The following is a 24,220-nucleotide window of genomic DNA, read 5'->3' as shown; positions in this document are numbered from 1 at the left end:
TAAATACTGTAACTACGAAAGATGCTTATGTGCTGTTACAGGCAGAGCACTGGTCCAAATTATACAGTTGGTTTCAATCAACAGTTTAGTACTTGTATTAACAGAAAATTGTATAAAATTTTAGGCTTAGTAATTAGACAGTGACTAATTAGAGTTTCTAACACTTTGTTTAGTTAAAGCAACTCAAACACAAAATGGCACCTGGCTTAGACAATTATATTTACACTTGAATTCAATAAGCAGTTCAAACACAATATAGTTCTAGGCATAGACAATCATTAACTCTCCGTTTCTTTAATAAAAGTTCAACACAGTACAGTAAAGCTATCATTACAGAGATTAGATATTTACAAGAGAACAGAGATATCAGTAGCCATGGTGTAAACTTAACTTTTTATCTGCTTCCTAGGACATTGTAGTTATCAAGTTGACTGCCAGAGAGGTGTCTCTTAGCAATGTAAACTTTGCCTTTATATACCCCAACTTGAGTACTGTACGTGTTTTACCGCTGTAACGTGATTCATGACAAAATTTCATCGCCAAAATGCTCTTGTGAAAATCTTTGTAATGAAAGAACTGTACATTTACATAATTTCATGGGATGTTACTAAAATTCCTATTCACATGATAAAAACATTTTCATAAAGAAACTTATTTACTAGGTTATAACATAATTTCAGAATCGAGAGATTTCTTAAATGACACCACTTGCTTTCCAACTTCCACGTATGCATGATTCTATTCATTCTAAATCTCTGGATTTCCTATGTTGCATTATGTTTTTTATGTACCATAATAAAAGTTCACTGTATTAGATTTGTATGTGTCATAGTAGATTCATTAGAAATTGTAATCCATTTATGTAATATATATATATATATATATATATATATATATATATATATATATATATATATATATATATATATATATATATTATATATATATATATATACATATATATATATATATATACATATATATATACATACATACATACATAAAACTGCTCAATTACATGATAATACAGACATATACCAAGGCACTTCCCCCAATTTTGGGGGTAGCCGACATCAAACAAATGAAACAGAAAAGGGGACCTCTCCTCTCTACGTTCCTCCCAGCCTGACAAGGGACTCAACTGAGTTCGGCTGGTATTGCTAGGGGTGCCACAGTCCACCCTCCCCCATTATCCACCACAGATGAAGCTTCATAACGCTGAATCCCCTACTGCTCCTACCTCCGCGATCTTCCAAGGCACCGGAGGAAGCAGCAGAGCCTACTGGAACTGCGTCACAATCGCTCGCCATTCATTCCTATTTCTAGCACGCTCTCTTGCCTCTCTCACATCTATCCTCCTATCACCCAGAGCTTCCTTCACTCCATCCATCCACCCAAACCTTGGCCTTCCTCTTGTACTTCTCCCATCAACTCTTGCATTCATCACCTTCTTTAGCAGACAACCATTTTCCATTCTCTCAACATGGCCAAACTACCTCAACACATTCATATCCACTCTAGCTGCTAACTCATTTCTTACACCTGTTCTCACCCTCACTACTTTGTTCCTAACCGTATCTACTCGAGATACACCAGCCATACTCCTTAGACATTTCATCTCAAACACATTCAATTTCTGTCTCTCCGTCACTTTCATTCCCCACAACTCCGATCCATACATCACAGTTGGTACAATCACTTTCTCATACAGAACTCTCTTTACGTTCATGCCCAACCCTCTATTTTTTACTACTCCCATAAGTGCCCCCAACAGTGCATCCTTCATTCACTCTGACGTACATCTGCTTACACTCCACCATTTGCTACAACAACAGACCCCAAGTACTTAAATAATAATACCGTGATAATAATATAAATAATACTATTCCCCATATTACTGTAATTATTTTAAGCTCTTGAGAGATTATTCCTAACAATGACACCACTCAACAAATTAATAAAGTATGCTCAGAGTACTATAGAGCAAATTACCAAATAATATTCAATACTGTAAGTGAAGATGACAAAGAAAAAGACAATCACATTCAATATGAAAATTTAATGCACCTGTAGGCTACTGCAAATTGATTGTCAGCCCATAGTGATGGGAGGTAATAATGTCTCTTTCCCATCTTCTGTTGTACTATATTGTATAAATATAATAATACTAAGCCACTCTGCAACACCACTTTAATCCTTTTGCCAGTCAGGTCTTCATTCACCTTGCTTCAGTTTTCTTTTTGAGTAGGATACTTTTGCACAAGATTTTTTTCTTCTGCCAAATGTATACCAACAAGATTACAACTAAGTTAATGTATAACTCCCAGGATTTATTTTTTGAAGTTTATCTGTTTTCATGATAGAATAATAATTATTTCATTCTTTGTGAACACTTAATTTATTCCAATGTCTTTGAATAGGTGGTAAAAACTCTTATAGTATGAATAAGATAAGATCTGGAAGGGGATTAAAGGTTAAAAGGTGTCTGGTTTCAGTTCCAGTTCCATCAGAATAGATGCTCACCAGAACGTCAGCCGGGCAAGCCCAACCCCCCACTGTGGTGCCCTACCACAGCAGTAGCCTCCCCAGTAAACAGCTTAAACTCACGGCCCTGGGCGGGGATCGATCTCTTGCCACGCGAATGCGAGGCAGACACGTTACCACTGTACTAGCCAAGATTTACAATTGTACATGTTAATATTTTAGAGATAATGTTTGTATTTTCAATATTAAACTTACCCGATAATCATGTAGCTGTCAACTCCGTTGCCCGACAGAATTCTATGGAGGGATACGCCAGCTATCACAATACTAGAAGGGGGTGTATTTACCAGCGCCACCTGTGGCCAGGTACTCAAGTACTTCTTGTTGACACCTCCTCAATTATTCCTCTGTCGTGCTTCCGGCAAGACGTTCTGGGATACGCTTATGTTCTTGGAGTATTTTCACGACTTTGGTGAAGTATTTCTCTTTGATTTCGGCTGTCGCTTTACTGGAAAACTTCTATATTAGCTTAGTTAGCTTTTGGAATTAATTTGATTAATTTTGGTGACGAGAGAGTATGAACTCTCGTTCACCTTTCAATGGCCGACCCTTCCCTTAGACGGAAGTGTTGGTGTCTAAGAGAGTATAGACTCTCTTTCTTAATTTTGCTTAACAAAGTTATAGATTTATTTTATATCTCTCCGCCTCTTATAGGCCTCTTCGATTAACTTCCTTTTATTATAAACTCATTAAAATTAATTTTTATATTTGTTTATATTCGACCTTCCTAATAGTAGGCGGTCTTTTACCGAAGTTAATAAACTTTGAGCCCGTCATTTCGGTTTTACCTGTTAACATATTATGCTATTTCCGCCACAGAGTTTGAAAGATTTTCTTTGACAGTCTCGTACTGTTTTCAAAGCTGAACTAACGTTTTGTTTTGTCTCTGCAGTTGTTGACGTTCAGAACGTTCAACTTGCACTCTATCGTTACGATAGAGAAAGAATGTTCACGGTTTCACGTTGCAGTAAGAGTAACCGTGTCTAGCGTTTTGTTCATTCTTTCTTAACTTAATGGTTTTGATCCTAATAAAGGAACTTTTCAGTTTTTTCCTTTAACAATAATATGTTTTAACGATATATATGATTGGGCTCTTCTCTCAGGTTCTAAGTCAAGAGAGAGAGAGAGAGAGAGAGAGATAGAGACGGAGGGAGAAAGAGGATAAACGTTTCATTCAAGCCTGCCAGGCGTACGAGTAACGTCATTATCGATTTTTGCTCTTCTCCCTAGTCTCTTTAGGGGAAGAAACTAAACGTTTCTAGAGTGATCTAGTGTTTAGTCTCTTTCCAACCACTGATTTATCTTTCATTAGATTTTTCTGTTACATTGTAATTCTGTTTTCGCAATTACTAACTTTGAGAAAGGATAGAATTGCGTATTTCAGGTACAAACCACTTAAGTTTCGAGTTCAGTGAAATAAGTGCAAACAGAAATCAAAGTGATAAGTGATTAGTGCGTGAGGGTACTTTTGTGCGCGCCAGTCGTCCTCCCAGTCCGGGACCTCTTGCAAGCTCCCAAGCCCAGGGGAGAAGCAATGTCGAAGGGCATAAGGGTTCAGCAGGCCTTGATCGGCGCACAGAAGTATTCTCGGTGGTTGTGGGCGTGTCTTACCGAGACCGTCACTCCCACCCGCAGACGATTGAGCCCTTATTTTGCTCGTCTGCAGAAGAGATTAGGGGAGAAAATAAAGGCAGAGTAACGCTGGTCTCAGGTCTCAAGACTTCTTAAACGTTAAGTCCAGACCTATGCCAGACGTACGAAGTTAAAGTTCACAACCCGAATGCAGTCGTTGGGTTAGCTCTGACTCTCCTAAGTCATCAGTTGATTACACTCCGACTAAGAGGAGTAAGGTTCTGCCACAACAGATCTCTGCTGTTAAGGCTTTACCTCAGCAGAACTTAGTGTCTGCCGACCCCAAGTTAACTCTACTGCAGTCCATACAGTCACAACTTTCGGTCTTGATGCGTGAGTGTCGGGCTGAGAGTGTTGCACCGCCTGCACTCCCTCCACCTGTTCTCGCTGCACCTGTGCTCGCCCAGCCTGCACCTGCTCCGCCTGTGCTCGCCCAGCCTGCACCTGCTCCGCCTGGTCGCAGCACCATCTGCCAGGCGTACGATGTTGTGAACTCTACTACAGTCCATGCAAGCACAGCTTTCGGACTTGATGAGTGAGTGTCGGGCTGAGAGTGTTGCTCCACCGCCTCCGCCTACACTCCCTCCTCCTACACTCGCTCCGCCTGATCACAGTACCATCTGCCAGGCGTATGATGTTGTGGACTCTACTACAGTCCATGCAAGCACAGCTTTCGGACTTGATGCGTGAGTGTCGTGCTGAGAGTGTTGCACCTCCTGCACCTGTGGTGCACCAACCTCCAGCACCCGTTCAGCCTGTGCTGCACCCGCCTGCACCGGTGGTGCACCAACCTCCTGCACCCGTTCAGCCTGTGCTGCACCCGCCTGCACCGGTGGTGCACCAACCTCCTGCACCCGTTCAACCTATGCTGCACCCGCCTGCACCGGTGGTGCACCAACCTCCTGCACCCGTTCAGCCTGTGCTGCACCCGCCTGCACTCGCTGCACCCAGTCGCAGCTCCATCTGCCAGGCGTACGATGTTGAACCACTTTCGGAGTTTGCTGTTCACAGTGTTGTTCAGCCTCAGCCTTCTTTAAGGCAACCCTTGCTTTGGGATCAGGAGAGTTACACTCTTCCTCCTCCTCCCCTTGCTGCTCCTCCAGTGGTGCAACTCTCGGTTGGGGTACAACAACCTCTCCCCTCCGTGAGTCTGTCTGCTCAACCAGCGCTGCACCGAGTTCAACCCTCATCTAGGCAAGCTCATCTACACCATGCACTTGCGCCTCAGGAGCCTCAGCTTGCTAGAACTTTACCTTGTTCTGCGCAGCCTCAACCTTCTCATGCTCCACTCATCTCTCAGGAACAGGAACGGACTACTCCGCCTCCGTCCTCCGCTTAGCTGGTACAATCCTTGGGTGCAACTCTTGCTAGGAGTCAACCTCCTTCACCCTTGCACCTGCCTTCTGCTCCGTCTGTTGTTCAGCCTATGCAGTCTGAACCTCAGGTTTTCCCTCAAGTTGAGGAAACCTCTGTTGTTGTTCCAGCTCGTTCTGACTCTGCTGTTCAGCATACCATGGTTTAAACCCCATGCAAGCATGCATTAAGCACTCTAGCACTGGTCATGGAATTTCTGAGAAATGTTAAACGCCATGCACACGCTCTGCTTTCCTTTCAGCAGGCTCTGCTTACAGCAGGCTCTACTTCCTACATGCTCAGCATTCAGCATGCTCTGCATTCAGCATGCTCTGCATACAACATGCTCTGCATACAGCATGCTCTGCATTCAGCATGCTCTGCATACAGCATACTCTGCATACATCATGCTCTGCATACCTTACCGCATGCTTCTCAACACATCTTGGGTTGTTGCCAACTCACTAGACTGTCAAGCAGTTTCATAACGTTGCCTTCTAGTCTGCTGCTTTGCACCAGTGAACCCTCACTCAGAGAACTTAGCTTTTCTAGGATAAGGTCCCTGTAGATGAGAAAGTTCTTTTCTCCCTCCTTCTGATATTCCCTTGAGGACTCTGTCATTTGGAGGGAGCCTTTAGCTGCATAACCTCTTATGGACTTTTATTTAAGCATAACATGCTTACAGGGAAGGTAATGGTTACACTTCAGCCGCTAATCCCGTCTGTTACCACACCTGCTCCCATAGACCTTGAGCTGTGTTGCATGACATGCAGTCCAAGCTTAGTCCTTGTTAGAGGATTTTTTGTTTACGGAGTCAATGTGTCACGGGGAAGACGTTCAACAACCAACAGAAGGGACTTGTTGTGACGCAGTGGGCAACCTCAGCAACCCGTTAAGGAGTTGTCTGTACGACCCAAACAGTCTAGACAGATTCGGGTTGTCACTGTACTTCCTCGCTTGCCCATGATTGACAGTTTACAGACTGTGCAGCAGTATCATGATCTTGTGTCCGGCTCCGTCAGATGACTGGCTTTTAAGAGCTCCCTCAAGTCGTCGCTGTCTGGAGATTTTCAAATGGACTATGGATCTGACCAAGGAACTGGGCCTCCTGGTCAATTTTGAGGAGTCTCAGCTCGTTCCATCCCAGACCATTGTCTCCTTGGGGATGGATCTTCAGAGTCGAGCTTTTCGGACTTGTCCGTCGGCCCCAAGGATCTTCCAAGCCCTAGAATGCATCCAGAGCATGCTGAGAAGGAACCGATGCTTAGTCAGGCAGTGGATGAGTCTAACAGGGACACTTTCATCGCTGGCCCTGTTCATCGAGTTAGGGAGACTCCACCTCCGCCCCCTTCAGTATCATCTAGCTGCTCACTGGATAAAGGACATGACGCTAGAGACGGGCTCAGTTCCTGTTTCCGAAGAGATGAGGTCTACTCTAACGTGGTGGAAGAACAGCATTCTTCTCAAGGAAGGTCTACCATTGGCTGTTCAGTCCTCCGACCACCGTCTCTTCTCGGACGCATCGGACACGGGCTGGGGTGCGACACTGGACGGACAGGAATGCTCGGGAACATGGAATCAGGAGCAAAGGACACTTCACATCTATTGCAAGGAGTTGTTGGCAGTTCATTTGGCCTTGATAAACTTCAAGTCCCTCCAGCTTAACAAGGTGGTGGAGGTGAACTCCGACTACACCACAGCCTTGGCTTACATCTCCAAGCAGGGAGGGACTCATTCGAGGAAGTTGTTCGAGATCGCAAGGGACCTCCTCATTTGGTCAAAAGATCGAAAGCTCACGCTGGTAACGAGGCTCATTCAGGGCGATATGAATGTCATGGCAGATCGCCTCAGCCGGAAGGGTCAGGTCTTCCCCACAGAGTGGACCCTTCACAAGAATGTTTGCAGCAGACTTTGGGCCCTGTGGGATCAGCCAACCATAGATCTATTCGCTACCTCGATGACCAAGAGGCTCCTCTTGTATTGTTCTCCGATTCCAGACCCAGCAGCAGTTCGCGTGGATGCCTTTCTGCTGGATTGGTCCCATCTCAACCTGTATGCATTCCCGCCGTTCAAGATTGTCAACAGGGTACTTCAGAAGTTCGCCTCTCACAAAGGGACACGGCTGACGTTGGTTGCTCCCCTCTGGCCCGCGAGAGAATGTTTCACTGAGGTACTGCAATGGCTGGTCGACGTTCCCAGGACTCTTCCTCCTAGAGTGGACCTTCTGCGTCAACCTCACGTAAAGAAGGTACTCCCAACCTCCACGCTCTTCGTCTGACTGCCTTCAGACTATCGAAAGACTCTCAAGAGCTAGAGGCTTTTCGAAGGAGGCAGCCAGAGCGATTGCCAGAGCAAGGACGACATCCACTCTCAGAGTCTACCAGTCTTTATGGGAAGTCTTCCGAAGCTGGTGCAAGGCCAATGCAGTTTTCCTCAACCAGTACCAATGTAACCCAGATTGCTGACTTCCTGTTACATCTAAGGAACGTAAGCTCCCTATCAGCTCCTACGATCAAGGGTTACAGAAGTTTGTTGGCAGCGGTTTTCCGCCACAGAGGCTTGGATCTTTCCTCCAACAAAGATCTACAGGACCTCCTTAGGTCTTTTGAGACCTCAAAGGAACGTCGGTTGTCCACTCCAGGCTGGAATCTAGACGTGGTCCTAAGGTTCCTAATGTCATCAGGATTTGAACCGCTCCAATCAGCCTCTTTTAAGGACCTCACATTAAAAAACTCTTTTCCTCGTGTGCTTAGCAACAGGTAAAAGAGTAAGTGAGATCCACGCCTTCAGCAGGAACATAGGTTTCACATCTGAAATGGCTACATGTTCCTTACAGCTCGGTTTTTTGACTAAAAACGAGCTTCCTTCCCGTCCTTGGCCTAAGTCGTTCGAGATCCCAAGCCTGTCCAACATGGTGGGGAACGAACTGGAGAGAGTACTTTGCCCAGTTAGAGCTCTTAAGTACTATCTAAAGGTCAAAACCATTACGAGGACAATCAGAAGCCTTATGGTGTGCTATCAAGAAGCCTTCTCTACCAATGTCTAAGAACTCAGTTTCTTACTACATCAGGCTTCTGATTAGAGAAGCAAATTCTCATCTGAAGGAAGAAGACCTTGCTTTGCTGAAGGTAAGGACACATGAAGTGAGAGCTGTGGCTACTTCAGTGGCCTTCAAACAGAACCGTTCTCTGCAGAGTGTTATGGATGCAACCTATTGGAGAAACAAGTCAGTGTTCGCATCATTCTATCTCAAAGATGTCCAGTCTCTTTACGAGTACTGCTACACCCTGGGTCTATTCGTAGCAACGAATGCAGTAGTAGGCGAGGGCTCAGCCACTACATTCCCATAATCCCATAACTTTTTAACCTTTCTCTTGAATACTTTTTATGGGTTGTACGGTCGGCTAAGAAGCCTTCCACATCCTTGTTGATTTGGCGGGTGGTCAATTCTTTCTTGAGAAGCGCCAAGGTTAAAGGTTGTGATGAGGTCCTTTAGTATGGGTTGCAGCCCTGTATACTTTAGCACCTTTGAGTTGATTCAGCCTCCCAAGAGGAACGCTGCGCTCAGTAAGGAAGACGATCTTATTAAAGGCAGAGTAACGGTTCAAGTCGACTTCCTTACCAGGTACTTATTATTTCATTGTTATTGTGGATAACTGATTATATGAAATATGGGATACTTAGCTATCCTTTAATCTTGTACACTGGTTTTCACCCACCCCCCTGGGTGTGAATCAGCTACATGATTATCGGGTAAGTTTAATATTGAAAAATGTTATTTTTATTAATAAAATAAATTTTTGAATATACTTACCCGATAATCATGATTTAATCGACCCTCCCTTCCTCCCCATAGAGAACCAGTGGACCGAGGAATAATTGAGGAGGTGTCAACAAGAAGTACTTGAGTACCTGGCCACAGGTGGCGCTGGTAAATACACCCCCTTCTAGTATTGTGATAGCTGGCGTATCCCTCCATAGAATTCTGTCGGGCAACGGAGTTGACAGCTACATGATTATCGGGTAAGTATATTCAAAAATTTATTTTATTAATAAAAATAACATTTTTCTTGTAAACGTTTAATATTAAAGTATATACTGTAAAGGCATTAATCCTTTATTTTTCAGGTTATGGCCATAAGATAGTAAATGGGGAGATATCAACTCCAGGAGAACCTGTAATCCCACCTTCTACTTTAACAACTCCATTGCTGAGCTCTCCTTCTCGTAAGCCAGGAATGACCCTTGATCAGAATACAGGTATTTGTTCATGACATAGTAGATACTTCTTTTTTCTTTCATATAGCAAATTGTTTGCAGTATTTCATGTAGTTGTTTCAAATCTGATCCATAATCAGTATGTTTTGTCCTGTAGTTACTTATTTCTTACCAAATATTTTTCCACAGAACTTTACAGTGAGGTACTGATGGATCTAAATGTTCGAGATAATGCAGAGAGGAAAAGCAGATCAGCCTCAAGAATCAGAGGAAGAGATACCTCACCAGGCCGTCCCTTACCTGTCATACCATCAGGATTGCCAGGTGTCACTACATCTCATGGCCTTCAGGTATGTAGAATTAATCATTGGAAGGGAAAATTATTTTGGCTCTTGAGAAATTCATTCAATAAATTTAAGATTATATGGGTTAGTTTAAGATAATTTTTAAAGTTTTATCCTTCATGTAAGAAAAGGAAATCAGCATTTGTTGCTTTGTAAATACAAACCATTGTCCTTTGATAGGAGTAAGACTTTAACAAAGGTGGAACGACCGTTTAAACTTTCAACAAGGTAAACATAAGTTTACTATCAAGTGGCATGTAGGCCTTATCTACCTAAGAGGATGAGCAACTCTCACTTTGACTTGAGTCGCCTGATAGTACTGATGTACTTCCGTGGCCTCATCTGGCTGTTTTAATCATTTGCTTTTTCTTTTGGACTGAATAAACTCTCTTGGAGAAGGTTGCATTTTAGGCATGTTAATGGAAGAAGTTAAGGATGTGCAGTGTTTTCCTTGCTAACTGTTAATATGCGATATACTTAACCCCGAGGGGCAGCTTATCTATTGCTGTTCTATCCCATGTGATTGTGGCCTTATAACAATAATAAAGTGAAAGATGAAATTTGTTTTCCTTAGATTTTGCTGCTGCTTTATTGGAGGAGCCATCTGCTGCTGACAGTGTGAAGGGAAATGGTGTTACTTTTCTCCTCTCTTAGTGTCTTCTCGACCTTGAAAAAGCACTTAGGATGTACCTCCTGGTTGTGTTGTATTTTTTTCTCCGAGAGCGTTGTCATCAACCTGCACAACTACTGCAGGTGGTAAACTAAAGGTTCTTCCTTCTCCCTTGCCTCATCTTTGTCGTTGTGTTTATTACAACTTCTGGAAGGATATGAAGACTTCTTTGAAGAAGTCCAGGAAGCCCAATCAATAGGAGTTGCTTACACTTTACTCTTACCGTTTCCCTCCCCACTGGAGAGAGAATGCACACATCTCTCTTGTAGAACTGAGCTTGCGCATTGCCAGTCAGGATGAAGGGTGCCGTCCTTTTTCCCCATTCCTGGACAATCTTCTCTCTGTCTATCCTTGAGGAAGAGAGTAGTGTTGTATGCCAAAAATCTTACCTTATTGTTAAATAGTATCAACACATGATGCTCTTACATCTGTTCCTTCATCTTCTTCATATCCTGCTGCCAAGACTTCACTTGCCACCAGAAGACAACATCTGCTCCAAAGATATTTGGCAGAAGTGAAGTAGACTATTCAGATTATATCCTAAAGTGATGAGAGCTCTCCCTGCAGAAGGGTTCCATTAGTACAAGCTCATGCGCACCTGCTCCACATATAATGTCTCCACATACACAAGCTTCATGAACATTATCATTCACACAAAAGAAAATCATGAGCCTGTCATTCACCTGCTCGGTGAGCCATGCGCATGACCTTCCCCGTGCACAAGCCTCCACGTGCACTAGTTTCACACTATCATCCATCCACACTATTGTTCACAAATACAATCATCAACAAGCACAATCTTCACAAGGATAATCACCCACTCACACGAGCTTCACGAATACAATCTTCCATATGCACAAGCTCCACAAATACAATCTTCTTTGCACACGATCGTCCACAATCACAATCGTTCACACACACAAGCTTTATGAATACTATCATCCACATGCACAATAGTCACATTCATGATCAACCACGCCCGCAATCACAACTAATCATAAAGAATTCATGTATCATTTTCCAGATTGCCTCCTGTGTACAAACGATCTGTCACAGCTTGAGCAGTCTGTGTAACCAGTCACTATGTGATCAGTCTTCTCCTCTTTCTCAGCCGAGTAATGAGGTCTCCTTTGACCAATCTCTGCCCACGTACAGCTGGGAGGGACGTTACTTACCTGGAACCTATCTACTTGGGTAACAATACGGTTACGATCTTGAGAGGTCCATCAGGAACGTTTCCTTCCCTCCTACTGGCTTGTCAGACACTATTCAATAGGATAGGATACCTTGTGCCTGTGTTCTTCAGGGAATTTTAGGTCACAGAACTTCTCTTATCAACTTCATTCCAGCTTTTCCAGTAGATGGTACCACTAGAAGAGGAACCTACGATAGTTCTCGTTGCCTGTGTGTATTACGAGATCTTCCACTAAAGAGGTCAGAGTGCTTTTTCCCTTTGTTTCATCTTCACAGTAATATTCCAAATGTGTCCCCAGCAATACAAGTCTCCTCTCACTTATTCTCTACAATAATCGTTTCCCACCGGATCAGTCCCATGCCGCGATGAGAATCCATACAATCGGTAACTACGCGATCTTGAACCACAATTGGGAACTACATGATCAAAAAACCACAGTGATCAGAACTTACATTTCTTATCACTGTTATTATTGAGTCACCAGCAAACTGATATGCCTGTCACCTGTTACTTGTTCCTTCCCAGTGCCACCAGATCAAAAATCTCTTAACAAGATCTGACAAACCGAAACTTTACCTCAACCTAGATGTTCCTACACTCAGAAACCAGTCCAGAACAAGGTATCTTCCCACACACAGTGTGTTTCCCAGACCCCAAGGTCTTCCAACTCTTTCTTGCTATAGGGATGGGAACAGGCAACTTCACGTTTCCAATCTCAGCATCGACACTTTTAAGCATTCAGATGTCATTGCATGCTCACCTTCCATGACTGTTCTCTCCCTACATGTGTGGAATGGACTGTATAGTACTTTCTCGGAACATATCTACTCAGGAAGATGATCCTAATATGTTCTCGCCTCCTAAGTTAGGCAAGAGGTTACATATTGGGAACGTTCCCTTCCCCGAGAATATGTTTCGGTACACAGTACAGGTATTCATGTGCCCAGTCTCATACGAGACCAAGAACTAGTGCCTTTAATTGGGTTATAGGGCACCACCTTCTTTCTCTTCCTTTTGACAGTTCTCGAGAGACGACAAGATTAAGCTTTCCATACAAACCATCACATAGACCATAGTCTTTATCAAGGATCCTCTCCAACCAACCAACAGACCTGTTGGCGAGTATCCTATGGGGTGGAAGGATTCTTTGAGGAAACATTGTAAAGATGATGGCATCGAAGAATTTGCACCATATCTCTCTCTCTCTCTCTCTCTCTCTCTCTCTCTCTCTCTCTCTCTCTCTCTCTCTCTCTCTCTCTCTCTCTCTCTCTCTCTCTCTCTCTCTCTCTCTCTCTCTCTCTCTCTCTCTCTCTCTCTCTCTCTCTCTCTCTCTCTCTCTCTCTCTCTCTCTCTCCTCTCTCTCTCTCTTTTTTTTTGGCAGAGTGAGAAGCAGTGCATTCCAAAGAACTACCCTCGTAGGGAAATAGTATCAGCACACGCACACTATTCATGCACCGTCTTTTTTCAGGATAGGTTTGTACTGGAAGCCTCTCACAAAGAAGTATGAGAAGCTTCTGCTCTAGCCAGCAAGATGAAGGGTGTTGCCTTTCTTCCACATTATAGTATAGGAGGTACACCTTCTCTACTCCCATGGATGCTGCTTCTAGGATCATCCTTATCAACTGCCTGTTGGACCTCTATTTGGGTGCAGTCATATACTTTGCTAGTTCAAGGATTCGACATTCCCAAACACACAAGAATTATTCAGACTTGGTCTTCTGAGGCAGGAGGCAACAACCTTCCTGAGACTAAAGGAAGTTACTACTGGGCCTTTAGGTGCTGAAAGAACATGAAGGAGAAGAGAACATTCTGAATCCTCCATATAGTTCTCCAGGTCTTTACAGACAACTCTTATGGTGAAAAAGCCGACCGAGATCAGATGACCCACCTACCTTCCCATTCTTTGACTCCATTCAGGATGAAAACGGCAGGTACTGTACAGTCTGCTATCAACAAGATATCATGGTGAACCTGAGGGATACTTACATCTAGATACCCGTACTCCAGTCCTACAGGAAACGTTCAAGTACCTCATCTTTGTCCACAGGGCATTAGTTACCAGTAAAACCTGGAACTTGGAACTCGACACTCCCGAGCATTCACACTCAAATCTACTTGAATAAGATTTGCCCCATGGCTCTTCTCAACAATTGATTTGTCCATCTTATTTGAGAAAGCAATGCTCCAGGTCTGAGACAGTCGGTTTTTCTCTGACTAAGATCTAAGAATCGTATTTTCATGGCCAAGCAGAAAATAGTAGAGCAGAGCATGCTGTTAACACCCAAAATTATCCTATTAGCAGATGTTGGGAGGTAAATTAGCTGCTCCTACACAACCAGGAACTTCCTACTCGTCTGTAGCAACATCTTTGCAGACTTCTCTCATCTTTAAAGAATTCTTGCTACTTGAGATCCTACACTAGTGATCGTTCCAAGGTTGTTGGAAGCATCTCTGGTCGGCATCCAGCAATTTCCCTAATTCCTGGTTTCAGTGGAACAGAAACACAGGGTGATCAGGTCCAGTGGCTGATTAATGAGATCCTCTCAAAGGGATTTCCACTCAACTCCCCACTTCCAGGGATCCTGCAGTTCACACTTATCCAAGGAAGGGTAGTACACTTGAGGCACCGTAACACCTCAGGGACCTGGTTCACAGAATAAAAACTTTAATATTTAGCTACTGGAAGTCCTAACAATGCAGTTAGCTTGGCAAACTTTCCTAGAGATTTTGATAGGCTACTTGGCAGCAATGAAGGACAACTTCATCATCGTTATTTATGCCCACTAGCGAAGGGAATTGAAGTATCTAACCATCCTTCCAGATGAGTGGAGGATGGAAGTAATGTATGTATACTTATTTCTCATGATGTGAGTACATTTAGACTATATAGCCCTTAAGATATAGGTTCTTCCTCGACTGCCTACCAGTCTTCTGGTAGGGACCTAACACCTATGGCATCTTCATGCCCAGATAAATAGGAAGTTGACACGATTCATTACTTTCGCCTCTTATCAGGACTGAAATGCATTGACATTTCCCGGGTTAGTAACCGACCACTTGGTTGTAAATGCGTTGACATTACCCAGGTTAGTAACCGACCACTTGGTTGTAAGGACTTCCTTCTTTCTAAGGATGAGGATCCTATTAAAAGGACGATGGTTTGAATTTGTTTAAAAACATTGCAGCTTTTTCAAGTAATTTGTATTTTTCCTATTTATACAAACCTGAGTTCTTTAAATTACTCTGCCTACCTTAACCACTGCGAAATTCTTAGATTTAAGATCAAAGTGAGAGCTGCTCCACCTGTTAATGGGGAGGGGCCTACCTCCCACCTGACAGGCAACCATGTTTATCTCGTTAAAAGTTTGAATAGCTGTTTCAGCATGGATGAAGTCCTACACCTATTAGATGATGATGATTTGTATAGTTAAAAAAAATGCAAGTTACTTTTAAAAAAATAGTGATTTCACTAAACTTTTTGATAACTTTTTATTTCTTTTCTGACGGTGTTTAGGTTAACTCTAGTGAACTTTATTTTGTCATCATCAGAAAAATTTATTTTATTAATTTTCATAAACTGCATTTCTGTCTGGTTAATTCTGGGATAGCTACTTTTGAACTCCTCAAGTTTTTTTTATATTGTATTTATACTGAGACCTTTAAATGTTCTCATTTAATATTAGTTGCTACAAATGAAGTGAATTTCTTTGCCTAATTATTTTTCTTCCTAATACAATATTGTCAGTTGTGAAGAGGATTTTAGATCTTATTTATCAAGATACAAATATTTTTACAGGGCCAGCATCTTCTGAGTGTGCAAGGACTAAACAAAAGACCAGTTGCACAACATATTTAACTTGGCACAAACATTCCGTGTATGTATCAACAAAGGAGCGCCCCTCTTGAACACATTTTGAAGGTTAGTTATCAGTTTCTTCCTTCTCTCTAATGCAGTGTGAAACTTATTACAATGTAGCCATGCAAGCCAACTGAATGCCTTTTGAATGCTCTTCTGTTTCTGCTTTTGCTTCTTGTTATGTAGTCAAATGAGATTTTTAAAATTTGTTAATCAAATGATTCATTAAGTACTGAGTGGTACTCCTATGTCATGAGGCCCTATTAAAATGTGAGGTAATATGAGATTATTGTTAAGAGGATTTGCTTAAATTTTCAATATTTTATTTCAGTCAATATGTCAAAAGTGTAAAAGATAGATGTAAGAAATTAGTTAGTAGCTAGAGTGGATATGAATGTTTTGAGGTGGTTTGGCCATGTAGAAAAGAATGGAAAAATAGCCGTCTCCTGAGGAAGGTGATGAATGCAAGAGTTGATGGGAGAAGTACATGAGGAAGGCCAAGGTTTGAGTGGATGGATGGAGTGGAGAAAGCTCTAGGTGATAGAAGGATGGATGTGAGAGAGGCAAAACACTATTTTTAGAATAGGAATAAATGGCAGGCGATTGTGACGTAGTTCTGATAGTCCTTGCTGCTTCCTCCAGTCACCTTGGTAATCGCTGAGGTAGCAACAGTAAGGGATTCATTATATGAAGATTCATTTTTGGCGGATAGTGGGGAGAGGGTGGGCTGTGGCACCCTAGCCGTGCCAGCCAAACTCAGCTGAATCACTTGTCAGGCAGGGAGGAGCTAAGAGAAGAAAAATTACCAATTGTTCTTTGTTCCTTTTTTATTTTATGACAGCTACCACCCAAAATTGGAGGAAGTGCCTGGGTAGATAGAATAGATAGATAAAAGATAGGAAGTTAGTTATCTTTATAAGTAATTCTCCATAGGAAATTATTTTGAAACCTATAATGGTGAAATAAAGTTTGATATACCATTTTCTGGAATTGGAAATAAAATAAAGACTTGAATATTCTTAAAATAGCAGTATAAATAGCCATTCATTTATTGATGGCTATATTTATATGTATTATTACAATGAATTTTAAAATGTATTCATATGTTGATTCCCCTTAATCACCGCTAGGTGACTCTTGGATAGCTTGTATCTCAATCTAGCTTCTCATTCAATTTTGCACCAGTCCCTTTTTATTACAATGGTATACACTGAATTGCTCTAATTCAGTGCATTAGAAATTTTGTTAGAAAATTTGGTAAATGCTCATAGTTGTTTATTCATTTAATGGATTACAGATATCGGGTGCAGTACTGTGCTAGTTCTTACCATTAGCACTTGAGTTTTTTTTTATGGCAAGAATAGCCTAAAATTTATAGGGTTAAGGATTGTGGATTTAATTGATATGTGTGATGAGTATGCTGGGTTGTTGGAAAAAATTTCATCATTTTTTTAAATGTAAAGACAGGAGAGCAAAAGCTGTACCTCTTAAAAAAGTAGAATATTGGCATCTCACCGTTTTGGTGCTTGGCAATATTTCACATCCTATCCCTCACCTCCTTGACCATTTCTGACATCTCCTCCACTCTTACTTTCTTTCTCACCATACCCCTCAGATTCTGTTTTGGTTCAGCTAATGCATATGAAATTTTATTCCTTAAAAAATGGTAGGTGATTAAACTAATCTTATTTCTGCCGCCAGCCCTCCACAGTGATGCATTCACTGTTTGTATCCCCTTTCAGGCAAAAGAATGTTAGTGCCTAGTAATTAAGTTGTCAACACTAAGTGATCCAACTAAACGTAGAATCTTACTGTCATTTGCTGTTGTCTAGTGACCTGTAGTTCATAGGAATCCTCGTACAGTTGGCTCGGTTAGGAGTTAGGGCCCACTCGTGTGATAATTCTATAAATTGTCAAGGAAAAACTTCTCTGAGGATTCTTGATACCTTTCATCACATTAATCCAATTTAATAATTTATTTTGGCCTTGAAATGACAAAAATTTTCCTATTGCTTTTAATTGGCAAAAAAAAAAAGTAAATATTGTATGGTAATTGAAATTTTTTCTTCATTTACCTTGAGATTGAGAAAATACTTTTTTAGAAATGCAGGTAAAATTTCACATAACTCAAAAATATTGAATTAAACTTATATAGCAATTTTTTTATTAATTTGTCAAATTCTAGTCTAATCTCACTTACCCTACTGTTCTTGAACTATATAATTCCATTGAGGCAAATAATTTGCATTACCTTCTTAGGTTTAGTCACAGAATATTTTTTTAGGTGATTTCTTTTCTTTCATGCTGAAAGGCTGGAACCCAAAATTGCTAGAGGTAAGACAGTTATAGATAATTATCTTGGTGCATGCTACATACATGTGATTAAAAATTTTATTATGGATTTATTTTAGCCTTTAGTGAATCTTGGGTAATTCTGTACACAATTCTCAGTATTTCATCTATTATATACAGGGTAAGCTAATGGCGCTGATGTTCTACGAAGTCTCAACTCGGACGCATTGCAGTTTCCAAGCAGCTTTTCAACGTTTAGGTGGACGTGTTATTACTATGGATACTAACACCTCTTCTGTTAAAAAAGGAGAAACGTTAGAAGGTAAATATACAGGACTTTAATGAACAGAATTTGACATTGAGATTTGGAAAATACTTTAATTTATCATTTATCGCATACCATAGTTATTGGGTCTGTTCAGTCATGTATATCAGTACTGTAGCATGCCATAGAATATTACATTTAATTAATTGTTTCACCCAAACAATTCACTATGAAGCATATCATTCTGATAAAGTAAATAATTTGGATAATACTGTACTTTGATTTCTTAGTCAACTAATACAGTAATAATAAAAAGCTGTAACCAGGCTACTTAGTTTAGTAAGATTGATAATGTCGTTTTTTTAGTCTTGAGTACAGTAGATGGAATTGTTTATCAGTGCATGATGGTCTCCTTATATAGATGTAGATAATCTGGGATGTATTGCAGAGGATTTAATTATTTTCAGTCAGCAGCTTGGAGGAAATTCATATCTATTAGAACATAACATTTGAAACTATCTTAAATGTACAAGTCTTTGTTTTTTATTGGTTTAACTCTTTTATTTAGGAATTTATGCCTCATCAATCATTTATGAGAAACTTTTTAACATAGATCACAGCTCATGCTATTGTGGGACCAAAAAGGAATCCTGATGTATTATATTTGTCGGTGTAGGAATGATCACTTATCAGTAATTATATGCCCTAATTCAATCGGCTGAGAATTTACTATACAGTACTGTACTGTAATGCAACACTTACTTACTACAAGAAATTCAGTTTTATTTGGTGAGATTCTGGACTGTCTTGTCCATCTCCTCTCCCATAGGAGTGGACTGGAAATTTTGTTAGCTTTCTATAATTTTTTTCATGCAGAACTTTAATCCATCAGTTGTTTAATAAGTTCTTTCCGTAACCCTTAATTGTTCTAGAGGCTTTGTGATCACTTTATTCCAAGTTTTGAAATTGCCTCCAGAGTCATTAATCATAGAGACATTATTCCTAATCTAAAGTTCTCCGAAATGTTGATAATAAAGCCTTGAAGATGACAACTCAAGTAGCTAAATGAGACTCTACGTGTGTACAGCATAAAGAAACTGTAAAAGTACTGTAATAACTGTCCCTATTATTCTCTCTCAATAGTATATACCTTTGTGAGTCTTCCGAGTTTAACTACAGCAGTTTTAAATTAAACAATTCTTCAGCAATTCATTTCGTAATTTTTTTTTTCATTCTTTTTTTATCATCTAATCTAATACTTTTTCTCTTTTCCTAAAAAAAAAAAAAAAAAGTGAATAAGCTGTCGTAAATATAACTACAGTAATTCAACCGAGTGGCCCTTCATTAAATTGGGGGAAAAACTTGGACCATTCTTTTTTTATTAAGTATTTGTATTTTTTTTAAATTATACATATACATAAATCCAAAGTTTGTCTAAAGGAAATCCATGAAGACTTTGTTCTCATCTGTATTTACTTGAAAGCCTTATATAGAAAGGGTAAAATTTCCTGACTCTTCAACAGTAGTGGTAATCATATTGCAATTGAATAACATATGGCTTACACAACATTGATAATAGAGATTAAATTAATTGATTTGAAAGCTAGTGTATATATATATATATTATATAATTATATATATATATATAATATATATATATATATATCTCTATCTATCTATCTATCTATCTGTCTGTCTGTCTGTCTGTCTGTCTGTTTTTTTTTTTTTTTTTTTTTTTTTTTTTTTTTTTTTTTGTTGGGGGGGGGGGGGGGGGTTTTTTTTTTTTGGGGGGGGGGCAGCATGCAGTTGAGCACTATTGCATAGTTTCCAAATCGCTCAGAAATGCATAGTTGTGGTATGATTATAGGTATTCCAACCCCTTCTTATGGTGTTTCTTGTGTGTTTTTTATCAGCATTGACTTGGGCTAGCTCCACCATGGCCAGTGGCCATGACTGGTAAATTTTCACTTGTGCACCATCCCCTTCTTTCTTATCCTTACTGGTTTTGTGAGGCTGCCCAGCCTCCCATGCTGGCGACGCGTGTCAGTGGTGAGCCTGCGGTCCTGAAGGTCCCTCTGGGAGTTAGATAGTGTTTTATAGTTGTCATACAGGTGATTGTTTTCACTTTCCACTAACCTATATTTTTAGTGAGGTGGCACAGGTCTTGGGAACTTGTTCCCTATGTCTACTTCTTGTTTACCCATTGGAATACATTACCCCCTGTTCTAATGCTGACAGGTAGACCCCTTGTGCTGCCTTACCCATTCTTAGGTTTCCCTCTTATTTTTTGGTAGACTATGGATGGTTGTGAGGACTTGCCCTCTGCGCCCTATTGCTGCAGACCCATTAGAACTCTATTCCTGTTCTAGTGTGGCAGTTAGGCCTTCCAGTCATGCCACCTTATCAATTTCTGAGTCTCCCATCACCACCCTTTTCCCCTCCTCTTGTGCATGCTTGTGTGTCTACCTGCTTTGGAACTTTGTTCCCATCTCTGTCTAGTCCATGGCGGCTGAAGTACTCTCCGTCGCCATCCTTGAACAGGATAGCTTGTAGGCTATCTATCCTGGCCCAAGGTGGGCAAGATTTTTTCCTTCCCTGGATTAAATCTCTCTGCCACCTTAGAGACTTACCCTTGGGCATTTTCTCTGCCCCTTTCCCTTCCTGGTTATGCCATACCCTGACTGTACTGAGAACTACAGTTCCTCTTGTCTAGTCATCTTATCCTAGCTATTAAGTTTTTCCCTCACCCTCTAGGTAGGCTTGGCTTTCTGCACAATTCTCCCTATGGCCTAACCCTATCTAGGCAAAGAGTTGGTACCCCTTGGGGGTTCTCTTCTGCTGCCTTGGCAGTTTCCTTTTCTGCGTCTGCAGCTTCCCATCCTGTGCTATATTCCTCTTGCTGTGGAGTCTCGACTACCTTGCCTGGTTAGCCTATCTTGGCAGAAGTGTCACCTTCTGTCTCTGCTTCCGGTCTTGTCAGCTTGAGTCCTTCTAGCACTGGCTGTGTGTTGGCTATGGGACAGTCCTCCGACGCCTTAGCTGCAGCCTTAGACTGGTTAATACTTTAGGATATTTCTTAGCTTTTTTAATTGTTTGGACCATGTAAGGGAACTAAAGTGTATTTGATTAAGAGACTCATTTATGCAAGTAAGGTACAGTATTAATCACTATATTTACCCCGTAAGAGAAAACTTGTGATGAGCTAGTGGCCAAGCTTGTAAGCAAATAAAGTACTTAGCCAATTAAATTTGAAGCAATCGAGTAATTTTAGCAAATCTCCAACAGATTCAAAATGAAAACATTTTGGTCTATGGGAATTCTACAGTTTGCCATGCCAATGGCATAAAAGAAAGGGCTTATTTCATCTCTGCAAATAAGGCATAAGCAGTTTCTCAGAGGCACATTAGTGAGTGGAGGGATATAAGGATCAAGGCTGACTTAACAGTCTTCTGCCTCTCAAATTTTAGATGTCTAAAAGATAGCTAGAAATGCTGGAGTGGAAGGATTTTTGCAGCAGAAAGATCTGAAGTAATTAAAGAATTCAAGGTTCTATGAAAGGATCTCAAATCTGTGAGGTACTGTGTACCATCAGAACCATTACTGAATTGTGCACTAGAACCACTAGCTTACACTTGAAAATTTAGGCTTTAGTTGGAAGCAGGTCAAGTTAAGCCTGGAATATTAAAAAATCTAAAACTTTGTGACCTTTTGAGGTTCCTCTAAAGAAGCTAAAGATGTTTAAACTCTTAAAAAGTCATGTCTAACAAAACCAACTAGTTAGGCCGTAGCAAGGTCAATGCCTGACGTAGCTTTAACCGGTTCCCCTCTACAAACAAGTAGCCATGCCTTCTCCGGATTACCCATGAACATGCTTTAAACGTTCATCTGATCATGAACATACTTCTCTTAGAAGAAAAGCGTCTTACACTCCTCACAAGAGTTTCTAAATTGAAAATTTGTCCCCCACCACGAAACAAAGAATATGGGTCATGATCATCCTAAGAATTCCTATGCACTATAGTACAGTACAGTGATTGCTAACAAATCTTGAAAAGACATATTAAAAACACTAAAATAAGTATAAAAAGACAAAAACTGAGACCCGGAGCGGAAGAGCCAAGTCGTGGTCGTTTCATGTCAACTTTTAAACTTGATACAAGTTATGAAATTGATGCTAGCTATCATTTTTCAGCATGGTTTTGTTGTTAGACACTAATCTCATTGCTTTACTAGATGCATTTATGTATTGGAAGGAAAGAAAAAAGCGAGGATTACTTAATTTTAAGGAGTAACGTTGACATTCCAAGCTTCCACAGGCAGGAACAGAATAAAACTCAGTGGAGGCTCATAGAAATAAAATAAGATTGTAAAATCTCTTGTGATTCTTGAATTGATGCCGTATTTGTAAAGGCTTATTCATATCCAAAGTAAAAAGGGTTGGAGCCACATCAGTCCAACAAGATAGAAAGAGAAAACTTCAACTTTGTATTTGTGCATCTTTCTGAAAATACATTTACTTACTGGATGGGCGTACACTAGTCGTCCATATAAAGTTATTTAGACTCCTTTCTTATTGCTGGGTTGAAAGTCATTCTGAAATTTGTAGTGAAACCAGGAGCAAGGGGCCATTAAAAAAAGTTGTAATGTGAAATAAGAAGGAACTAAATATATGGAAAGTAATAGGCATGAGACAGTACAGTTCTTTGCTTAGAGATGGCTCAAAGAACCTTTGTTTTTTATTATTATTCTTTTTCTTTGTCTACATCTTTTCCCACTTCTATGTGGGGTTGATGTTTCTGGTTGGCTTTCTCCATCTACAGTACCTCTGTCCCACACCTCATCACCGGTTAATCCCTTTGATCGAAGATCATCCTTGATACGGTCCACCCACCTTCGCTTTGGTCTCCCTCTCCTTCTCGTTCCCTGTACCTCCATTTCCATCTTTGTTTTTTATTATTATTACTGTTTATTTATGTTTTGTACTGTAAGTAAAATTTTTTCAATTATTGCAGATTCTGTGATGATGATGGCTGGATATGCTGATGTTGTTGTTCTTAGGCATCCAGAGCCTGGCGCTGTAGCTGTACGTATAATATAGCTTAATTATATTTCATTATTTTCTTTATGGAGCATATTTTAAAACTTTTGAAAAGTATACCTAGTTTTATTCTACAACTACTTCATTTTGAAATAAGACACATTAATTTTTCAGCGTGCAGCAGGCAGTAAGCCCACGCCCAGTTATCAATGCAGGTGATGGTGTTGGGGAACACCCAACACAAGCCTTGTTAGATGTGTTTGCTATTCGTGAGGAAATAGGAACAGTTAATGGGCTCATAATTACCATGGTAAAGTTTTACTGTATACACAGTTTTCAGTGTTAACATAATGTGTCTTCCCGGCAATTACTTATATGGGGGGATCCCAGTCACATTATGGATTTGTGATAGAAATATTGAATATCCAGAAAGTTGTGTATAGTATCTTATGTTTACATACAATAATGGTTATGAGAAAACTTATTTTTTTACAGTTTTTGTATTGATAATGTATAGGATTTATAGCTTGATGTATTTAATCTGACATATTGATCTTTTGGCAGGTTGGAGATCTGAAACATGGTAGAACTGTTCATTCTCTTGCAAGGGTGTTAACATTGTATAATGTACAATTAAGATATGTAGCACCACCTGGCCTTGGGATGCCAGATTATATCACTCAGTATGCTTCTTCGCAGGGCATTCATCAGGTAATTTTTGGTTAAATATTTTTTATAAGTTCTTGGCAAATATTTGTAACTTCAAAACTAATAAAAAAAAGAGCATTAGAATTTATAGAAGAGCAATTTTCT

General features: G+C 40.5%; 1 protein-coding gene across 1 annotated transcript in view; it reads left to right on the top strand.

The window, feature by feature from the left end:
- The window catches only part of r (carbamoyl-phosphate synthetase 2, aspartate transcarbamylase, and dihydroorotase rudimentary), a 309,516-nt gene extending 285,403 nt beyond the window's left edge, over positions 1-24,113 (top strand). The window contains 9 exon segments of the mRNA XM_068366994.1: positions 9,658-9,789; positions 9,937-10,097; positions 15,753-15,785; positions 15,787-15,846; positions 15,849-15,875; positions 18,285-18,426; positions 23,382-23,452; positions 23,582-23,717; positions 23,972-24,113. Coding sequence (XP_068223095.1) covers positions 9,658-9,789; positions 9,937-10,097; positions 15,753-15,785; positions 15,787-15,846; positions 15,849-15,875; positions 18,285-18,426; positions 23,382-23,452; positions 23,582-23,626 — 671 coding nt within the window. The 3' untranslated portion in view covers positions 23,627-23,717; positions 23,972-24,113.
- Positions 24,114-24,220: the final 107 nt, after the last annotated feature.

The sequence above is a fragment of the Palaemon carinicauda genome, chromosome 44, assembly GCF_036898095.1.
Source record: "Palaemon carinicauda isolate YSFRI2023 chromosome 44, ASM3689809v2, whole genome shotgun sequence".
Taxonomy (NCBI): domain Eukaryota; kingdom Metazoa; phylum Arthropoda; class Malacostraca; order Decapoda; family Palaemonidae; genus Palaemon; species Palaemon carinicauda.
The sequence above is the reverse complement of the archived record's forward strand: the minus strand, read 5'-3'. Positions and strand labels throughout refer to the sequence as shown.